Source organism: Setaria italica, chromosome II, assembly GCF_000263155.2.
Source record: "Setaria italica strain Yugu1 chromosome II, Setaria_italica_v2.0, whole genome shotgun sequence".
Lineage (NCBI taxonomy): Eukaryota > Viridiplantae > Streptophyta > Magnoliopsida > Poales > Poaceae > Setaria > Setaria italica.
In genome coordinates, this window is record NC_028451.1 from 30,977,896 (window position 1) to 30,994,492 (window position 16,597).

A 16,597-nucleotide genomic window follows, 5' to 3' on the forward strand; every position below is an offset into this window, starting at 1 on the left:
CTCAAAAAAAAAAGAAACTAAATTTCTTCTTGTTTTGTTTGTAAAAAAATATTTTCCATGTTTTTTATATTTTATTTTTATTTTATAAATCATGATACGATCGTACAAAAACTTTTGAGTTGGGCCTTGGAATTTTTTTTTTTGAATCGAGGAACCTCCCCATTTCCATTCCAGCAAACGGAAATATTGTGTGTGTATTGGGCCTTAGATAACATAACATTGAAGTTTGCATAACATTTTTTGGGAAGGAAGATTTCTTTAAGCATATCTATCAGGTCCTTATGACTGCCAAAGCAGAGCCATCTCAAATTCTCAGGTGGTGAGAATGTCAGGAAGCTTCACCGCTTTCCTCCCCCTCACCGGCGCCCTCGTGTCCGGGAAACACCCGTCCACCGGCAGGTCGCCCACCTCGCCGAACTCCGACACGGTTATCGGGAACGGCAGCAGGTAGCCCGGCAGGTCCTCCACCCTGTCCTGCGTGTACACGTCCCACAGCCGCTCCGCGGCTCGCCGCACCGCCCGCACGCACTCCACGCTCTCGGGCTCCAGGAACACGGCCCCGCCGTCGTTGCCGGCGTGGCGCCCCATGAAGTGCTCGTGCCACAGCGACATCCGGAACCCGTGCACCTGCCCCCGCGCCCGCCCGCACGGCCCGTTCAGGTGCGCCGGCTGGTAGCTCCCCTGCGCGATCTCGCTGTCCCGGTTGCCCGCCAGCGAACGCTCGTTCAGGTTCGCCGAGCCGACGATGACGTACTCGTCGTCCACTGCGATCGAGCAAGATTGTGACAACAAACGAGACAGTGAGGTTAGACGACTGAGAGCTCTATGATGATGACAACGCAAGAGAAGCTGAAGACAGCGCGCGTACCGATCATGAGCTTGGCGTGCACGTAGATGGGCCCCCGGCGGTTCACCTGCGCGCGCCAGTAGTCTGTGTCCTCCTCCGGCGTCTCCGGCGGCGAGTACTCGCCGGGGAGCGGCGCCTCCCGGTTCCCGAGGCAGAAGAAGTTGAGGTAGTCGCAGGGGTGCGCCTGGCCGCGCAGCCCGGCGTCGTCGATGGCCTCCATGACGATGCCGTACATCATCTCCACGGTCCGCCTGTTCCAGAGCAGGATGGCCTGCACGGCCTCACCCGCCGGCACCCCCTCGGGCCACATCGGCGTCACGACGTACGCCGCGAACCGCTCCCCGCGCCGGATCATGGCGGCGACCTTGAGCGCGATCTCCACGGGCACCAGGTTGAGGCACCCGGCGTCCCGGTCCTCTGCCCACGATGCGCACCCGCCGAGGAAGTACTGGTTCTCGATGTAGATGAATCGCCGCGCGCGACGGATGGCCTCGACGTAGCCGGCCTGTATGCTCCGGTCCACCGTGACGTCCTTGCCGCACGTCAGCCCTATCGCGGCGGCCTCGGCCGGGTCGGAGGGGAACCCCTCAACGGACGCGTCGTCGATGGACCGGAACACCTGCACGTTCCACGAGCCGGCGCCGTCGTCGTCGTCGAGGCCGGCGGGGTAGGGGAGCGCCGCCGGGCTCAAGTCGAGCAGGCAGCCGCGCATGTCCTCCGGCGCCTGCTTCCTCCACCGCTGCTCGAAGTTGGTGAGCACGTCCCACGCCGCGGGGCCCTCCAGCCTGCAGTGCACGTCGTGCCACGGCTCCCGCGGCCCGCCGCGCTGCAGGCAGGCGTACTTGTAGTTGTTCTGCAGGAAGTCGTGGAGGTACGTCGTGTCGAGGGCCCGGAACAGCGTGTGGTTCTCGTCGTCGTACCTGCCGTCGCAGAGGTCTATCCCGCCGATGAAGCTGACGACGTGGCGCCCGCCGTCGGCCCCCGGCGCGGCGGCGTCGAGCGTGACGGTCTTCTGGTGGTGCGTGAACTCGGCGCTGGTCTCGACGTGCTGCACCACGGTGAGCGAGGCGTCGGCGTTGCGCGGGCAGAGGAAGCACCGCACGCCGGTGCCCTCGAAGAACCTCCGGGTCTCCTCGTCGTGCGTCTTCATCAGGCCTGCGTTGCCGAGGAACGAGACGGACGTGTTGTCCTGCCATGGCATCACCAGCACGGCCACGCCCTCGTCGGCCTTCCGCTTCAGCAGCTCGCCCAGCGTGACGCCCTCGGCGCCCGGGACCATCCGCCCCGGGTCGCGCACCAGCGTGATCCCCGTGTTCACCGACCACCCGGCCACGTACACAAACCGTCGCGCGTCGCGGATGGCGGCGTACAGGTCCTCCCACAGCCGCGCCGGCCGGTACGCCCGCCCGCCGGCGAGGCGGACCCCCGGGTCGAACGCGTCGGACAGGTGCGCGTTCTGGTACAGCGTGACGCGGCAGCCGGTCCTCTCCGGGAAGAACGCGGGCTTGAGGCCGGCGAACCCCGGGAGCCGGATCCCGGCGCCCCAGGACGGGTCGTGCTCCACGTCGGAGAAGTGCAGGCGGACGCGGAGGCTCGGGGTGTGCGTCTCGTGGGCGTGCTCGCCGCCGCGGAGGTCGAGCCAGCACTCGACGTGCTGCCCCGAGGCGACGCGCGCGGCGGGCACGGAGGCGGCGCCGAGGACGCCCGCGCCGATGAGGTGCTGGTTCTTGACGGTGAAGGTGACCGCGGCGGCGGGGTAGGCGCAGTGCAGGCGGAACGACTGGTTCCAGGCCGGGCTGGTGGGGTGGAACTCCACCTCGCGGGTGCGGGCCACGCGCGCCGCGCCGACGTCGACGTCGACGTAGAGCCGGCTGTGCTGGAGGCAGTGCACGCCCATGGTCTCCTGCAGCTTCTCCGCGGCCTGTCCGTCATCAAACAAAGTCGCGTCATCATTGATCGCCACGAACGGAATCTTTCACGAGCTGAAAGTCCGTTCTCTCTGTTCTGTCTATAAAAAATAAAAAATCTTTCACTCTGTTTCGATCTGACATTAGCCTATGTGCACTAGACAATTTTACGAAAATTTCTTCATTGGTTTTAAACCGTGACAGCAAGATAAGCATTGGCCCATTTTCACAGTTAGACCAGTGATCTGCAGTGGTTAACTTGTTGATTTGTTAATTCAAGAGATGGTGCACGATGCGTTCGCGTTTCGCCAGGATAATATGCGAACAGTCAGTGGCAGTAGGTGACCACGAACTGCGAAAAAGGGAGAGCATCCTTGACGGCCAATCCATTAGCTCAGAAGCAAGCCATGAGTACAAAGCAAAGCACAGCTCGCTACGGGGCAGAAGCTACTGCGACTTAAACAGAGCAGAAAATGAAACAGAGGCGTGGATGTCAGCACGGCGCGATTTGTCGATTCAAATTTACCTCCATGATCCGGCCGTGGATGGCGTTGTGGAGGTGCTCGGCCTCGAACACCGTCACCTCCAGGATGCCATGGAGGTAGATGACCTCAGCAGCGGCGCCGCCTCCTTCTTCCTGAGAGCCCATGCCTGGCGTGCTCGATCGGCCCGCTGTGCCGGCTTCCCTTTCCCGCGCGTGGCTGAGCTTTTATAGCCGTCTTTCCGACTTGGCAGAGCCTCAAAGGGAAGGAAGACGGCCACATACGTTGGCGCTCGATTCAGTCACTTTCCGTCGTCAGTACCATTTGTTTATGCTTTTCCAGCAAGTCCAATACCAAATTTCCCGCTAGATTTGATAAATTCCATGGAATCACATGGACGTTTGCTGGTCATCAGGAAAAAATAAGTCCGTGCAACATGTTAGAAAAAGGCACTGGAACGTGGAAGAGGACGTTTTCTTGAACTCGTAAGCATCAGTGCCTGTACTTGCATCAAGTTTGGTCCGGATTTATGATTTTGAGAATGCGAAGTCCCCTCTCTCTTTTTTGATAACATGCAAAAGCTTTGTGTGTCAAGTTTATAGAAGAAAGTACCCCAAGATGGGTCTGTTGGAGTTGTTCCAAATTCACTCCAGGATATAGGCCGGGCTTCTGACGGAGCGAAGCGGAGGCCCGTAGCAGATTCCTGTTTAAAGTTTGGAAGAACTGATAAGGGTCTTATTGGCTATGTGAATTCTGATTATACTGCTGATCTGGACAGGCGAAGATCACTTACAGGTTATGTGTTTACTGTTGGCAGTTATGCTGTGAGTTGGAGAGCTACTTTACAGTCAGTTGTTGCTTTGTCTACTACTGAAGCAGAATATATGACTATTAGTGAAGCGTGCAAAGAATTAATTTGGCTGAAAGGTTTGTACGCTGAGCTTTGTGGAGTTGAATCTTGCATAAGTTTGCACTGTGACAGTCAAAATGCAATTTACCTCACTAAAGATCAGATGTTCCATGAGAGAACTAAGCATAGATATCAAGTATCATTTTGTGCGTGATGTGGTTGAAGAAGGTAAGCTGAAGGTATGCAAGATTAGTACTTATGATAATCCTGTTGATATGATGACAAAGCCTGTTCCTGTTGCTAAGTTTGAGCTGTGCTCAAGCTTAGTTGGTTTAATTAGATAGTCCAAGAGACTATTGTTGGCACCAATGGTTTTCTATCTTTGTTATGTTCAGGATGAAGGGTTGATTTATGATACAAGATGAATTTGTCTCAAGGTGGAGTTTGTTGGAGTTGCTCCAAATTCACTACAGGATATAGGCCGGGCTTCTGACGGAGCGAAGCGGAGGCCCAGCCCATCAGGTCTCGCCCTTCTGCTCGGGGGGGGGGTGCGGGGGGCGGAGCCCCCGCGGTACGGTATATACACCCTTGCTAGGGTTTCATGGAGACTTGATTCTCTTGTAAGCCGCCATAGGCGTGTAACCCAAAACTCTTGAGATAGTGAGATTGTTGCTGGCTGGTGCCCGTGGTTTTTCCCCTTCACATCGGAGGGGATTTCCACGTTAAATCATGTGTCTCCTCTGTGACTTGATTCTTTACTTCATATTCCTATACGTCGTTCATAACAGGTCGAAGTTTACAAGCGCAAGCCTAGAGCCATAAAAATTGTGATTACACAAAGAAACAAGGACAACTAATATAATACGAGCACTACATCTAGGTTCACTTGAGCTGCTGATACAAAGACCATACGGCTTGTAAGCGACGACTACTGGTCAAGCAGCATCACTAGCATATTGAAATGGAGCAGTGAGTGATGAACACGGTAGTGGTCCAAGCAGGAACATAAGCCACACAGCATCTTGCGGTGGATGCATTATGCAGACATCCAGCACTTCTTAGTCCTAGGTGGCTAGATTCGATTGCAACCAGCACTGCAGAATGGCATGAAAGCAGGGGCAACGTTCTTAGCAGAACCGGCCGGTGATCATTGTCAAAAACCGGCCGTTCTTAGCAGATATTTATTGATCCTTGTGAAAAATGGCCAGTAAGCTTGGATTGATGCTTAGATCAATAAATATCTCACCGAAATTGTGGCAAATTGTGGCTTTCAGATCATCTGTCTCATTTTGTGCTCTGAGGATTAATGATTACAAGAAGGCATGCGGTTTTATCATGCATGTCAAATTCATGCTTCCAGGTAGTGGAGCTAGGGGATTTCTAAATCAACGCCCACAAATGCAATAGTCGGGTGCATGCCATTTTGTCTCTAAACACAACACAGCAGCGGTGCCAATTTGCAATCCTCCAGTAATCCTGATGTGATGTGGGTACTTCAATTTTGTGAGATATTAGGTGCACAAGTATAGTTAGATTATTGATTTGACCTCATGTACGTATCATGATCTATAGGGAAATAAAATGCACCTTTTTCTTCTATTTTGTTCTTTGCATATGATGTTGCTCATTTCGCGGTTTCTTTACACTGAAACTTTTCAAGTTAGCGCAATTTGCTCAAAGAGAGATGTAGCATTGCCTCAAGAACAATAGAGCATGGTTGGCTTTATTGATTCCATGATGTCAGTGCCATGGAAGGAGCAGAGTATCGTCTCCGAAGAGGACATATGCGTAGCGAAACAACTTCCCCATTCAGACATAACACACCAAATGAATGAACATGCCTTAGAAGTCCTAGCACTCCACTCAACAATTTTATCCGCTTATGCACATCTATAACGGCGAAATCTGAAACATCACGCATCCAAGAGCACAAACTGTACATCCACAACAAATTTACATAATCATAGATGCTGAACTCTCTTTTTTTTCGCAATGCTTTAATGATACACACCACTAACAAAATAAAACAACTTTCGTGTGTTCGAGTCTAACTTCAAACCGTACCCTTTCATCAAAGGCAAAAAAAACCATGTTAAATGAGTTTAACTTATTAGTTGGAACGTGGTTGTGTACTTGTACATCTGATTGGGTTCTCTTATCTTAAATTTTGGTGTCCTATTTGAAGTATGAATTTAACACGTTTCTTTCTCTACGTGCACGCACACAGGAAACTGAGGCTAGCTCGGTTGATGGGGTGAACCGGGTGTTCTAAAAACTAACTTCAAAAACCTATTCCAAAATCTATCTAGATGTGCACTAGGTTTTTCTATGTGTTGCTATCTCTACCATAAAAAAAGTTTTTCACCCTAGGTTCCAATTATATAAACTACACATGACAACTCTAGGAAAGGTAAATGCGGAATGGAAGTGCAATAAGAAATGCGGAAGTTAAATGAGGTAGAGAAGGCAAACTCCCAGCATGGCGACGCGGCGATTTTTACCGAGGTATTGGAAAGCAAAGCTTTCCACTGGTCCTTGTTGTTGGAGCCCCTTTCAAAGGGAATGCTCGCGTAAGGGCATAAACTCCCCGGTCAAGTAACTCTGTAGGATACCTGACGGGCCTTTCCCACGCGCAAGTGGGTCTTCGCCTAGCCTCTCCCGGATGCTCCTTGCCGCTCTTCACTTGGTAGAGCTTTGGCAAAACACCTAGGTCCTCTCCTCCCTATCACAAGCATCGGTGGCCACTCCACAAACGCGGTTGGAGGGTCTCGCAAGATTTACAGGCCCCGGATTTACAACTCTTGGTGTGCGGAAGCACTAATACAAAGGAGGTATCCAACCACGTCTAACTCTAGGTTAAACCCTAAAGCAATGCGCTAATAGGCCTAAATTAGCGCTAATCAAGACCTAGGCCTTATGTTGATTGCCTTATTATTCTCTTTAGCATTTTAGTGGATAGAGCACTTGTGTGTATGTAAGAAACAAGCCTATAGCTTCTTCAAGCTCTAACACTCTTCAAATGACCGGGCATTGGGGTATAAATAGAGCCAACCTCAAAAACTAGCCGTTGCTCCAATAGTCACAGAAGCCGTGGTCACCAACTGATTCGATGCCCCCTGCTGTGCACCACCGAATGAGTCAGTGGTCTCCCTCAAGGTAGCTATTGAGCCGCTGACGCCTGGGCCCTTTGTCCCGACTGATTCGGTGTCCTTCCTTGTCCATCACCGTATGAATTGGTGAAGCCCCTGAGTCGCTGCTTCCCACTTCATCGACTAATTCACTGCTCCGCTCCAGTACCTACCATATGAATCGGTGTGAATTAAAATAACTTCAAGAAGTTCCAGAGCCGAATCTAAGCCGATCATGAGCCGAGCCGACAGCACCGATTGATTCGGTGCGAGCATACTATGCTCACCAAATGTGTCGGTGCACACAGTACACATTCTTGGCCCTGCTTCAGTCCATCTTGTCACCGACTGATTCGGTGACCATACTTGATCACCACTGAATGAATCGGTGGATTGTGTCTATGCATAATCTTCAGCAGGATTCGCTTTAAGTCTTCATGTGTTTTTGTGACCGTTGGAGTAGAATTCTTCTAAGTCTTTCTTTTTCTTATCATTTGATGGTTTTGTATTTCATCCTTGGTACCTATAAAACACCTACAAAGGTACATCTTGCAAACACGCTAGTCCTAATGACTATGTTGTCATTGATCACCGAAATCATTATGGCCTAGAGCCATTTTCCTTACACCTCCGTCCAAAATTATTAGCTTTTTTATGTTCATAGTTTTTGCTATGTATCTAGATATACACCATGTTTACATACATAGCAAAATCTATAAATCTAGAAAAGCTAAAATGACCTATAATTTGAAACTGAGGGAGTACAATCTAGTTAGATACAGAGAAATGGCAGGCACTCTAAAAAGAGAGGGAACCTTTTCTGTTCAACACCATTCCATAACATGGGTGTCGGTGTCAAGAATCACGGGTCGAGACTATCGGCTTAGTAAATTTGTTTTCTCTGTGCGTTAGGCTCGGATGGTTGTACGGGAGGACACGAGCATTAGACTAGTTTGGGCAGGAATAGCACTACATCCAGTATGGGTGGCTGCTCGTATTACTCGTACCAAGTTTGCCGTAGGGGCTACAAACGGGCGAGAGAGGGAAGCTGGTTCCCAGGTCTCTATGGGTGTTTGCCGATACCCAAAGTGTCTTGAGCGCTAGGGTTCTACGAGAGCTGTTGTGTGCGTTCGGTGTTGTTCCGTTGTTCGGGCCTCCGACCGCCCCCCCTCCCTCGGGCCCCCTGGTCCCCTTTTATCGTGTAAGGAGGACACAGGGGTTACAAAATGAGCTAGGAGTAAGAAAGGTAAAAAAAGGTAAAACAAGAAAGCGGGAGGAGCTACTGGAGACGCCGTCTTCCTATCTTGTCTCTGCGTCTTGTGCGTCTTGTTGGTACTGCTACTGGGAAAGGGTGGTTGACATTGGGTCCCATCGATGATTCGGCGGTCGGCAACTATAGCCGAGCACGCGAGTCGCATACGGCGGCTGACCACTGTAGCCGCGCAAGTTGGTGGTGATGACCGGCCACTGTAGCCGTGTAAGTGGCAGGAGGTGTCGGGGATACATCCCCAATACCTGCAAGGAAGGAAGAAGTCAAACTCCTACTAGGATTCCCCTATAATCCTACTAGGACTCATCCCGTGTAATCCTACTAGGACTCCTCCTTGTAATCCGACTAGTACTCTACCCCTTGGAGTATATAAAGGAGGGCAGGGGTACTTAGCTCGGCAGGTCACACCTCAACACCCAAGCGCAGGGCGCAATATACAATCACCCTTAAACAGGACGTAGGGTATTACGCTACTCCGGCGGCCCAAACTTGTATAAATCTGTGTCTTGTGTCCTCGCTTTTACCTTCAAGTTCCAGGTCCGGCGATCCCCCGCTACACATTCTGCTACCTCGGGTACCCCTTGGTAGATGGCTGGTATAAAACACCGACATTGGCGCCCACCATGGGGCCTTCATACTCTACTACGTTGTTGGTGCAATTCTCACAATTCAATCTCAATGCATATCTTAGCTTGATGCTCGATGGTGAGTTCAAAACTGCTGAAGCCGCCATTCCTGCATGACAGTAGGCTCCATCACACTGGATTTCCCACACTGGTTCAGTGATTGTGCCTTCGCTGTGTGATGATGCTGGCGTCCAGTCTGCGACGAAGTCTGCCAATACTTGCAATTTTATGGCACTCCTCGGAACGAATTTGATGACATGTTCTACCAGCTCTGCAGCCCATTTCCCCATTCTTCTTGTTGACTCTTTGTTCTCAAGCATGTCCCGAAGAGGTACGACGTTGGCACTATTATGTCATGACTCTGAAAATAATGCGAAGCTTACGCTTAGCCATAATCACCATGTAGCCCATTTTCTCCATTTCTATGTAAAACAACTTCGAGCCACTCAGGGCTTCAGAGACATAATAGATAGGCAACAAGCTGATCTTGAGAGTGGAAACAAGGGGGCACAACTTCGGGAAAAGATTGCTGAATAGGAGTTTGAGATGGGTGCATTAAGATTGAGGGCTGAAACACAAGAAACAACATTGAAGTCTCAGACAGAAGAGCTCAAAGCTTTGAAGAACACCACAAAGCAGTTGCATTCTCTGATTTCTAGCCTGATAAACTTCAGCACCAGCCAAAGCCAGGTGAACCCTCCCCACAACTAAAGTGTTTTGCTGGTGAAGTTGTTGTTTATTGATGATGAACTTTTGTTTTATGTTGCATTGTTGATGCTTAACTTGTTGTATGTTACATTATTGTTGCTGGTGAACTATTCATTGATTGTGATGTGAACAATATGGAAGTTGAAAATGACCTTTTTTATGTCTGTGATTGTGATGATGATCAATAGCCAAAATTGAATATATTATTGCGAAATGCAATAATGGGCTAGGGCCCAGAAAAAAGGCCCAATATGGTTGTGCGAAATACAATAGTGGCTCTTCGTTAGATGGGCTAGGGCCCTGAAAAAAAGGTCTGGCGTGCAACAAATATTTTTGGCCCAAAAAATAGTGCGGAAATCTAAAATGGGCTAAAAATGGTCCAACAAAATTGGGCTCATAAAGGCTCTTACATGGATCGGGCTTCAATTTGTGACGAACCGAAATCGTCATAACACCCCTGCCACGTCGGAGCCACGTTGGATTCTTGTCCAACTTGGCGCAACCTCTGAAACAATTTTATGGCGACACGTGGGATGATTTTTCATTCATCATTATCTTAGTGACACACTGAAATAAGAAATGTCACTAGTCGTGGTTATAACCCTCGAGAAATGACGAAGGGTTTTCATCACTCCCGCATCATAAATGACGGTTTATGATGAAAACACACGTTTATGACACTTTTTGATTCGTCATAGACCGGGAGATTTCTTGTAGTATGAATAGGCTTCCAGTATCCTATCGGATATCAGAGTATCCGGCAGGTTGCCAGCATATCTGATGAGTGAAAAGAGTGAGTACGAGATTTCAAAGTTGGGAACCACTTAGCTGAAACCACTTGAATAGAAAGGTAGCAAATAGTCTAGAGATGATTTAAAAAACCTGCAGCACGAGTAGATTGGGACTAATCTAGGAAATTCAACGAAGAACAAGTAATGAACAAAGACAAGTACAAATCACACAAGACAAGAGATTAGTTACCGAAGTTCACTCCCCACCAGAAGCTATGTCCCTATTGAGGTGCATTTTTTAAGACCGGGTTGAGCCACCAACCCTACCCTCACCCTTAGCGACCCACCAGTCAAGCTAAGGTTACTCACTATAATATCCTCAGAGAGGATGGGCAATACAAGCGTCCAGGGCACAACCACAAGCGTTGGGTGCTCCACGATGACATCTAGCCATATAGGAGCCAAGCTCCAAGAGTAACAAACGCGAATCGACAATCGGACATGCTTCAAGTGCTCAAGAGTCGGAGATGAAGCTCACACACCCAAATCCAAGCTCTCTCTCCCTCAAACTCCTTCTCAAGTCTCTCAAGGACTGTCTCATGGTGCTTCAGTAGCAGTGAATGCTCAAGAGTGTGTTTGTCCCATGGTGGTTCAGTAGCAGTGAAGGGAGTGAAGGGGTATATATATCCCAACCTCCGCTGGTTAGATCTGTGTCGGATAGTCTGGCACCACAACGAAAACAACAGAACCAGGTCAGTACCAGAGACTCCGGCACCCTACCACAAATTCTGGTAAAATCAATCCCGAAACCTTGCCGGAACAAGGATGTTCCGGACCCGTGCCAGATACTCTAGCAAGCAAAGGAAGTAGGCACCAGACTCCCAGTATCGAAGCATTCTGACACCCTGTCGAAAATTCCGGTAAAATCAGCCCCGAAGCCTTCCTGGAATACGGCTGTTCCGACCCCTTGCCAGATACCCCAGCACACACACAATACACATCCCCTTTGTAGTACAACGTACCTAACTCAATTTCAAAATAGAAAATGAATTTAAATCTGCCACTCTTGTACGCTCATACATCATGAACATCCTGGGATTCACACGTCATATCCATCTAACCGGTCCAACCGAAAAAATCGTGAATAGGCATATTCCGGTCGAACATGCGCCATCAGCCAAGCCAGCACATTCGTAAAGGCCCATAATCATATAAACTAGCCGTGGATGGCAGAAAAAGGAGAGCCAAGGGGATTCAAACCTCCGCCCCCTCCACAGAGTTGCTTTTTCTAACCATCTGACTAAGGCCTTGTTTAGTTGGCCAAATTGGGAGATGCAAAATTACTGTGCCAGCACTGTAGCACACTGTAGCGTTTCGTTTGTATTTGTGAATTATTGTCCAAATATTAACTAATTAGGCTCAAAAGATTCGTCTCGCAAAGTACAATAAAACTGTGCAATTAGTTTTTAATTTCGTCTATATTTAGTACTCCATGCATGTACCGCAAGTTTGATGTGATGGAGAATCTTCTTTTTGCATAGTGTCAAAGTTGGAAGTTGGGAGGTAACTAAACATGGCCTAAGCTTTTCTTTGTGACAGTTGAAAACATACCTAAAATATGAAGTTTAGTTGAACCGGTCAAACCACTAGTTGAACCATCAAACCATTGAACCACCAGCCTCACCGGTGCATGGTACAAACAAGAAACTTTGATCTAAACTTTTCCATAAAATTATTTAATAACTTATCTAAAAATGTTTTTATGGTTATTCATATAATCTTTTAAAAATGAAGAATATTTTTTTATTGTATTCTCCCACATAACTTATTTACCAACTTTCTAAAAATGTTATTGATATAACTTTTATGAAAAATTTATTTATGAACTCTCTAGAAAGAAGGAAAAAGGAGAAAGTTGGAAAAAAAAGTAAAAGAAAAATTATTGGCATGCGACATCTCGTTACAATCCACATAAAGCTCCTTGATATACGCGTTGATGGTGCAATAAAGCTCCTTGAGATAAGCGTTGATGGTGCGCGGGAATCTCGCACTTATGTGCTAGATCTCAGCTGTGGGCTACCACACACACATAATATCTTTCCCTCTAAAGCTTGTCACACGTTGCTATGCCAACACATCTCGTTGCAATCCACATCAAGCTCCCTGAGGTACGCGTTGATGGTGCGTGAAAATCCCGCACTTATGTGCTACATCTTAGTTGTGGGCCACCACTCACACATAATACCTTTCCCTCTAAAGCTCGTCATGCCGGACACCCAGTAACATCTCAGGCTTCATTGGTCTAATCTGGCGAATCATTTAAGAGGAGAGAGAAAAGAGAATAGACGTCGTTGAGAGAAAGTGGGGAGGAGACCAAGTGAGTGGGGTCCACACTTGAGTACGTGATCTCATGTGGTAGAAGCGTGCGGTACACAAATGAGGCGTGGTAGTGAGTGCGGTACACGGATGAAACACGAATCCCAGAGAAAAACACCATGTAGTAAGAGTTGTGGATTACCGAAGAGAGGTTTCAACAAAATATGACCTCAAACCAAACTCACAACTAGGTGCACGTCGAAAGTCAGGGCACGTTGGTTTTGGCCCAGGGCTACCCCCCACTGCAGGTGAGCCAACGCGCGGGCGGCTAGATCTCGCGCCTGCGGTTCACCAACGCATGAGCGTAAAAATGAACTAGCAATGCTACTGTGCGGGTGTGGGCGTGTCGGCACGCTAGTGCGCAGGCGCCGAACCAAGGGGTCGCCAAATATGCACGGGCGCGCCCGCGATTGGCACGACGCAGTTTGGCAGGAAAGCCCTTAGCCTCGGAAAAAAGTTGCAATTCCATTTGTGAAATTATGCTATAGCCTCATATCTGAGGTGTCAAGTGTCAACACAAACACACCGGCACAATTGGAAAGAAACGGTGACATCTTTTGGGCTGACGTAAGCAAAATGCAGGTACGAGTGAGCAAAGAAGCTTTCCCAGGCGGGCAACTCCTACTTTGTCGTCCTCGATTGCCGTAATACCTTCTTCTCAAGCGATCCAGTGTCACGGTGATGGAAGCTCGAGGATGATGAGAAAAGACTGAAGCTTTTGAGAGGAGATGCGTCAAATTTGCGGAAGTACTCTGTAAACACCAAAGAGGAAGACAAACAGTCGCAACCAATCAAACGGCGCCAAAACATGCACCACAAGCTTCATGGCCTCATGGGGGCTGCCACCGTCAACCGCCTGGATATGCCGGAAAAACAGGTGGCGGCGTTGCAACCACACCCAACTCCGACTCCGAGCCGCTCCCCGTCCGAACCCAGCAGCAAGCCACCAGCCAGCCAGCACCCGCAGCGTGCCCCTCCCCTCCTCTCTCCCCCCGACTCCAACCCAATCCAATGGCCCTCCGGAGCACGGGCCGGCCTCACGCGCCCCGCCTTCTCGGCCTTGCCTTGACCTGCTGCCCCCGGCACGACGCGATGCCCCCCGCAGCCCGCAGCGCACCCCGGATAGATGGATGATATTGGTGGGGGGCGGGGAAGGAAAGGAGACGCCCTGCTGACACCACCACGCGGCCCCGGTCTCCCCTCCTCTTCCCCGTCCCCGTCTGGATCTGGCCTCCTCCTCCCCTGCCCACCCTCCGCCGCCGCCGTGCTCGCGCTCCCGGCCTCCCGTGACCCCGCCGCGAGCGAGGGCGCCGGGTTCCTCGCCGCGCCTCGACTCGCCGGCGCGATGGACGGCGGCGGGGAGGCGCTGCTCGTGCGGAGGAGCAAGGGCAAGAAGAGGCCGCCGGCGGCGGCGCATGCGGAGAGGGACTCCGGCGCCGGGGGTCGGTTCCGCTCGCTCATGCGGGACTACAACGACCTGCTGGAGGTGGGCAGCGCGCTCGCCGTCTTCCCTTGGCAGTTCACTTCTCCTGTTCAATCTAGCATCGAATCTTTTTTTCTTCTGCTTTTCTTGCTGCTCCTAGTTAATGGATTCACGACTAGTTTACTCGACTAGTGTGCCGTTCCTGCTTGGTTGCAATCTCTCGCGCTATCCCTGTTCTAGTCGATGTTTAGCGTGTACTTGGATTGGTCATTGCGGGGTAGTAATACTGGGGAGTTGATTTGATTGTTCATCTAATGTTGTTAGCAGAGGGAGTATTTGACTGTATGATCCTTTGTTGTTGTGACACCGGGTGCTAGGGAGTGACTGTATGATTCAGCTGTTCATCTAATGTTGTTAGCAGTGGGGGTGTTTGACTGTGCGATTCTTTGTTGTCGTGAAACCGGGTGCTAGGGATTGACTGTATGATTCAGCTATTCGTCTAATGTTGTTAGCAGTGGGGGTGTTTGACTCTGATTCTTTGTTATCGTGAAACCGGGTGCTACGGATTGACTATGATTCAGCTATTCATCTAATGTTATTAGCAATGGGTGTGTTTGACTGTATGATTCTTTGTTGCCCTACAACCGGGTGCTACCGTATGATTCCAGTTGGCTTGAAGCTGATATATCGTTTGCTGCAGGAGACTGAAGCAAAGAAGAAGATGCTAGCGAGCGCAAACCGGACAAAGCTCGCCCTCGCTGCTGAAGTCAAGTATGACAGTTCCTTTGCTCTTGCTTTTATCACTTCATACTGACATCACTGCGACCTTTCAGCTTTGCTAACTGTATAAACTGCTTTCTGTTGCAAGGTTCCTGCAAAGGAAGCACAGATCCTTTGCCAAGAGTTCGAATAAGACACATTACAAGCTGAAGAAGCAGGCTCGGTACGTTCCATCTCCGTTGGGAAGGGCTTCAGTGTTTGCTGATCATGATGTGACCAGGACTGAAGGGGCTTCTTGCAGCAAAAACCCAAATTTTGACTTGAATCAAGGCTCTGCAATGGTATGCGATGTGAGTTCATGAAGTAAACTGTATGAGAAAAGTTTTAGTATAAGTTTCTTGCTATTAAAGGCATCTCTTTGTCTGCAGAATGATGAGGGGAATGATTACCAGGGGCATAGGAGCCATCTGGAACTTGATAACTTTGATCAGGTTGGGGTGGATGAAGAGATGATTGCAGCCGATGTCAAATTATCTGTTTGTAGGGATTCAGGAAATTCTCCGGCAAGTGATGATAAGAGGACAATCCCTTGGCAAGACCGGTTAGCATTGAAGGCCTAGTCCTTCCATAGATTGGTTAAGAAATAACAATTCTCTATGATAATTGATTACCCTTGCTATTCCCCCAAATGCTTAGTAGTCTTTGTACAGGAACAATCGATAAGGATAGTTGTATGCATGGTGCCATGGTGCACTGCCTGATCTACAAATTCAGATGGTTGATCTTATGCAAGTTTGACATGAGAATTGTGATGCTATGAATGAATTCTGTCCAGATTTCAGGTTGACTGCATTAGCTTTTGTGCATGGAAATAGTTTCCAATCATCAAGAAAAAGATCTCTTAAGTTTCCAGTGCTGTATATATCGTATGTTTGGAGGTTAAATGCCTGGTATTGTAGTCGAGTTTTTGTTTCGTTTTGTTTGTTTGGCGTCACATTTTTTTTCTGGTTGTTTGCACGCTTTTAAAGAAATTGTGCTTTATATTTAGGGTGTTGTACTGCACATAGCTTGTGGAAAATATTTTTATAGAAAACAAATAAATACATGCAAAAGGGTGGTCAAAGTCAAAGATTTGTGTTAGACCATCTCACTTCAAAAACATCAATAACAGAGCATGAGCAACGGATGAGCATTGATGAAACTATGAAAGTACTGCATGAACATATATTTTCTAATATAAATTAGTCTTATGCCATAGAAGTTGAACTTAGCGAAACGGAACACCACCCCGTGTGGATACCCTGCTAAAGTTTAGCATATGTCACATTGGATGTTTGGATGCTAATTAGGAGTATTAGACATAGGCTAATTACAAAACTAATTGCACAGATGGAGTCTAATTTGAGAGACGAATCTATTAAGCCTAATTAGTCCATGATTTGACAATGTGGTGCTACAGTAACCATTTGCTTCGTCTCACGAATTAGCACAGGTTCTACAATTAATTTTATAATTAACTCATGTTTAGT

At 49.0% G+C, this 16,597-nt stretch overlaps 2 protein-coding genes across 3 annotated transcripts; one reads left to right on the forward strand and one right to left on the reverse strand.

The window, feature by feature from the left end:
- Positions 1-132: 132 nt before the first annotated feature.
- LOC101758031 (phospholipase D alpha 1) lies at positions 133-3,423 on the reverse strand. The gene is made up of 3 exons (XM_004956790.3): positions 3,281-3,423; positions 869-2,768; positions 133-764 (listed from the first exon to the last, which is right to left on the reverse strand). The coding sequence occupies exons 1-3, from the start codon at positions 3,401-3,403 to the stop codon at positions 313-315; spliced, it is 2,475 nt and encodes an 824-aa protein (XP_004956847.1). The 5' UTR covers positions 3,404-3,423; the 3' UTR covers positions 133-312.
- A 10,311-nt stretch (positions 3,424-13,734) lies between these two features.
- LOC101758443 lies at positions 13,735-15,920 on the forward strand. 2 transcript variants are annotated; one of them, XM_004956791.4, is made up of 4 exons: positions 13,735-14,411; positions 15,049-15,119; positions 15,217-15,418; positions 15,497-15,920. In XM_004956791.4, the coding sequence occupies exons 1-4, from the start codon at positions 14,052-14,054 to the stop codon at positions 15,686-15,688; spliced, it is 825 nt and encodes a 274-aa protein (XP_004956848.1). In that variant the 5' UTR covers positions 13,735-14,051; the 3' UTR covers positions 15,689-15,920. The 2 variants fall into 2 exon arrangements, with proteins under 2 accessions (XP_004956848.1, XP_004956849.1); XM_004956792.4 differs by having other exon boundaries at positions 13,753-14,411; positions 15,217-15,409.
- Positions 15,921-16,597: the final 677 nt, after the last annotated feature.

What these genes read in the sequence shown, in the direction of transcription:
- LOC101758443 (XM_004956791.4), top strand. Translation starts at nt 14,052, where the DNA reads ATGGATGATATTGGTGGGGGGCGGGGAAGGAAAGGAGACGCCCTGCTG. An exon ending in ACTACAACGACCTGCTGGAG is followed by an intron (nt 14,412 to 15,048) that starts GTGGGCAGCGCG and finishes CGTTTGCTGCAG; the next exon opens with GAGACTGAAGCAAAGAAGAA. An exon ending in GCTCTGCAATGGTATGCGAT is followed by an intron (nt 15,419 to 15,496) that starts GTGAGTTCATGA and finishes CTTTGTCTGCAG; the next exon opens with AATGATGAGGGGAATGATTA.
- LOC101758031 (XM_004956790.3), bottom strand. Translation starts at nt 3,403, where the DNA reads ATGGGCTCTCAGGAAGAAGGAGGCGGCGCCGCTGCTGAGGTCATCTAC. An exon ending in TCCACGGCCGGATCATGGAG is followed by an intron (nt 2,769 to 3,280) that starts GTAAATTTGAAT and finishes GATGACGGACAG; the next exon opens with GCCGCGGAGAAGCTGCAGGA. An exon ending in GCACGCCAAGCTCATGATCG is followed by an intron (nt 765 to 868) that starts GTACGCGCGCTG and finishes GCTCGATCGCAG; the next exon opens with TGGACGACGAGTACGTCATC.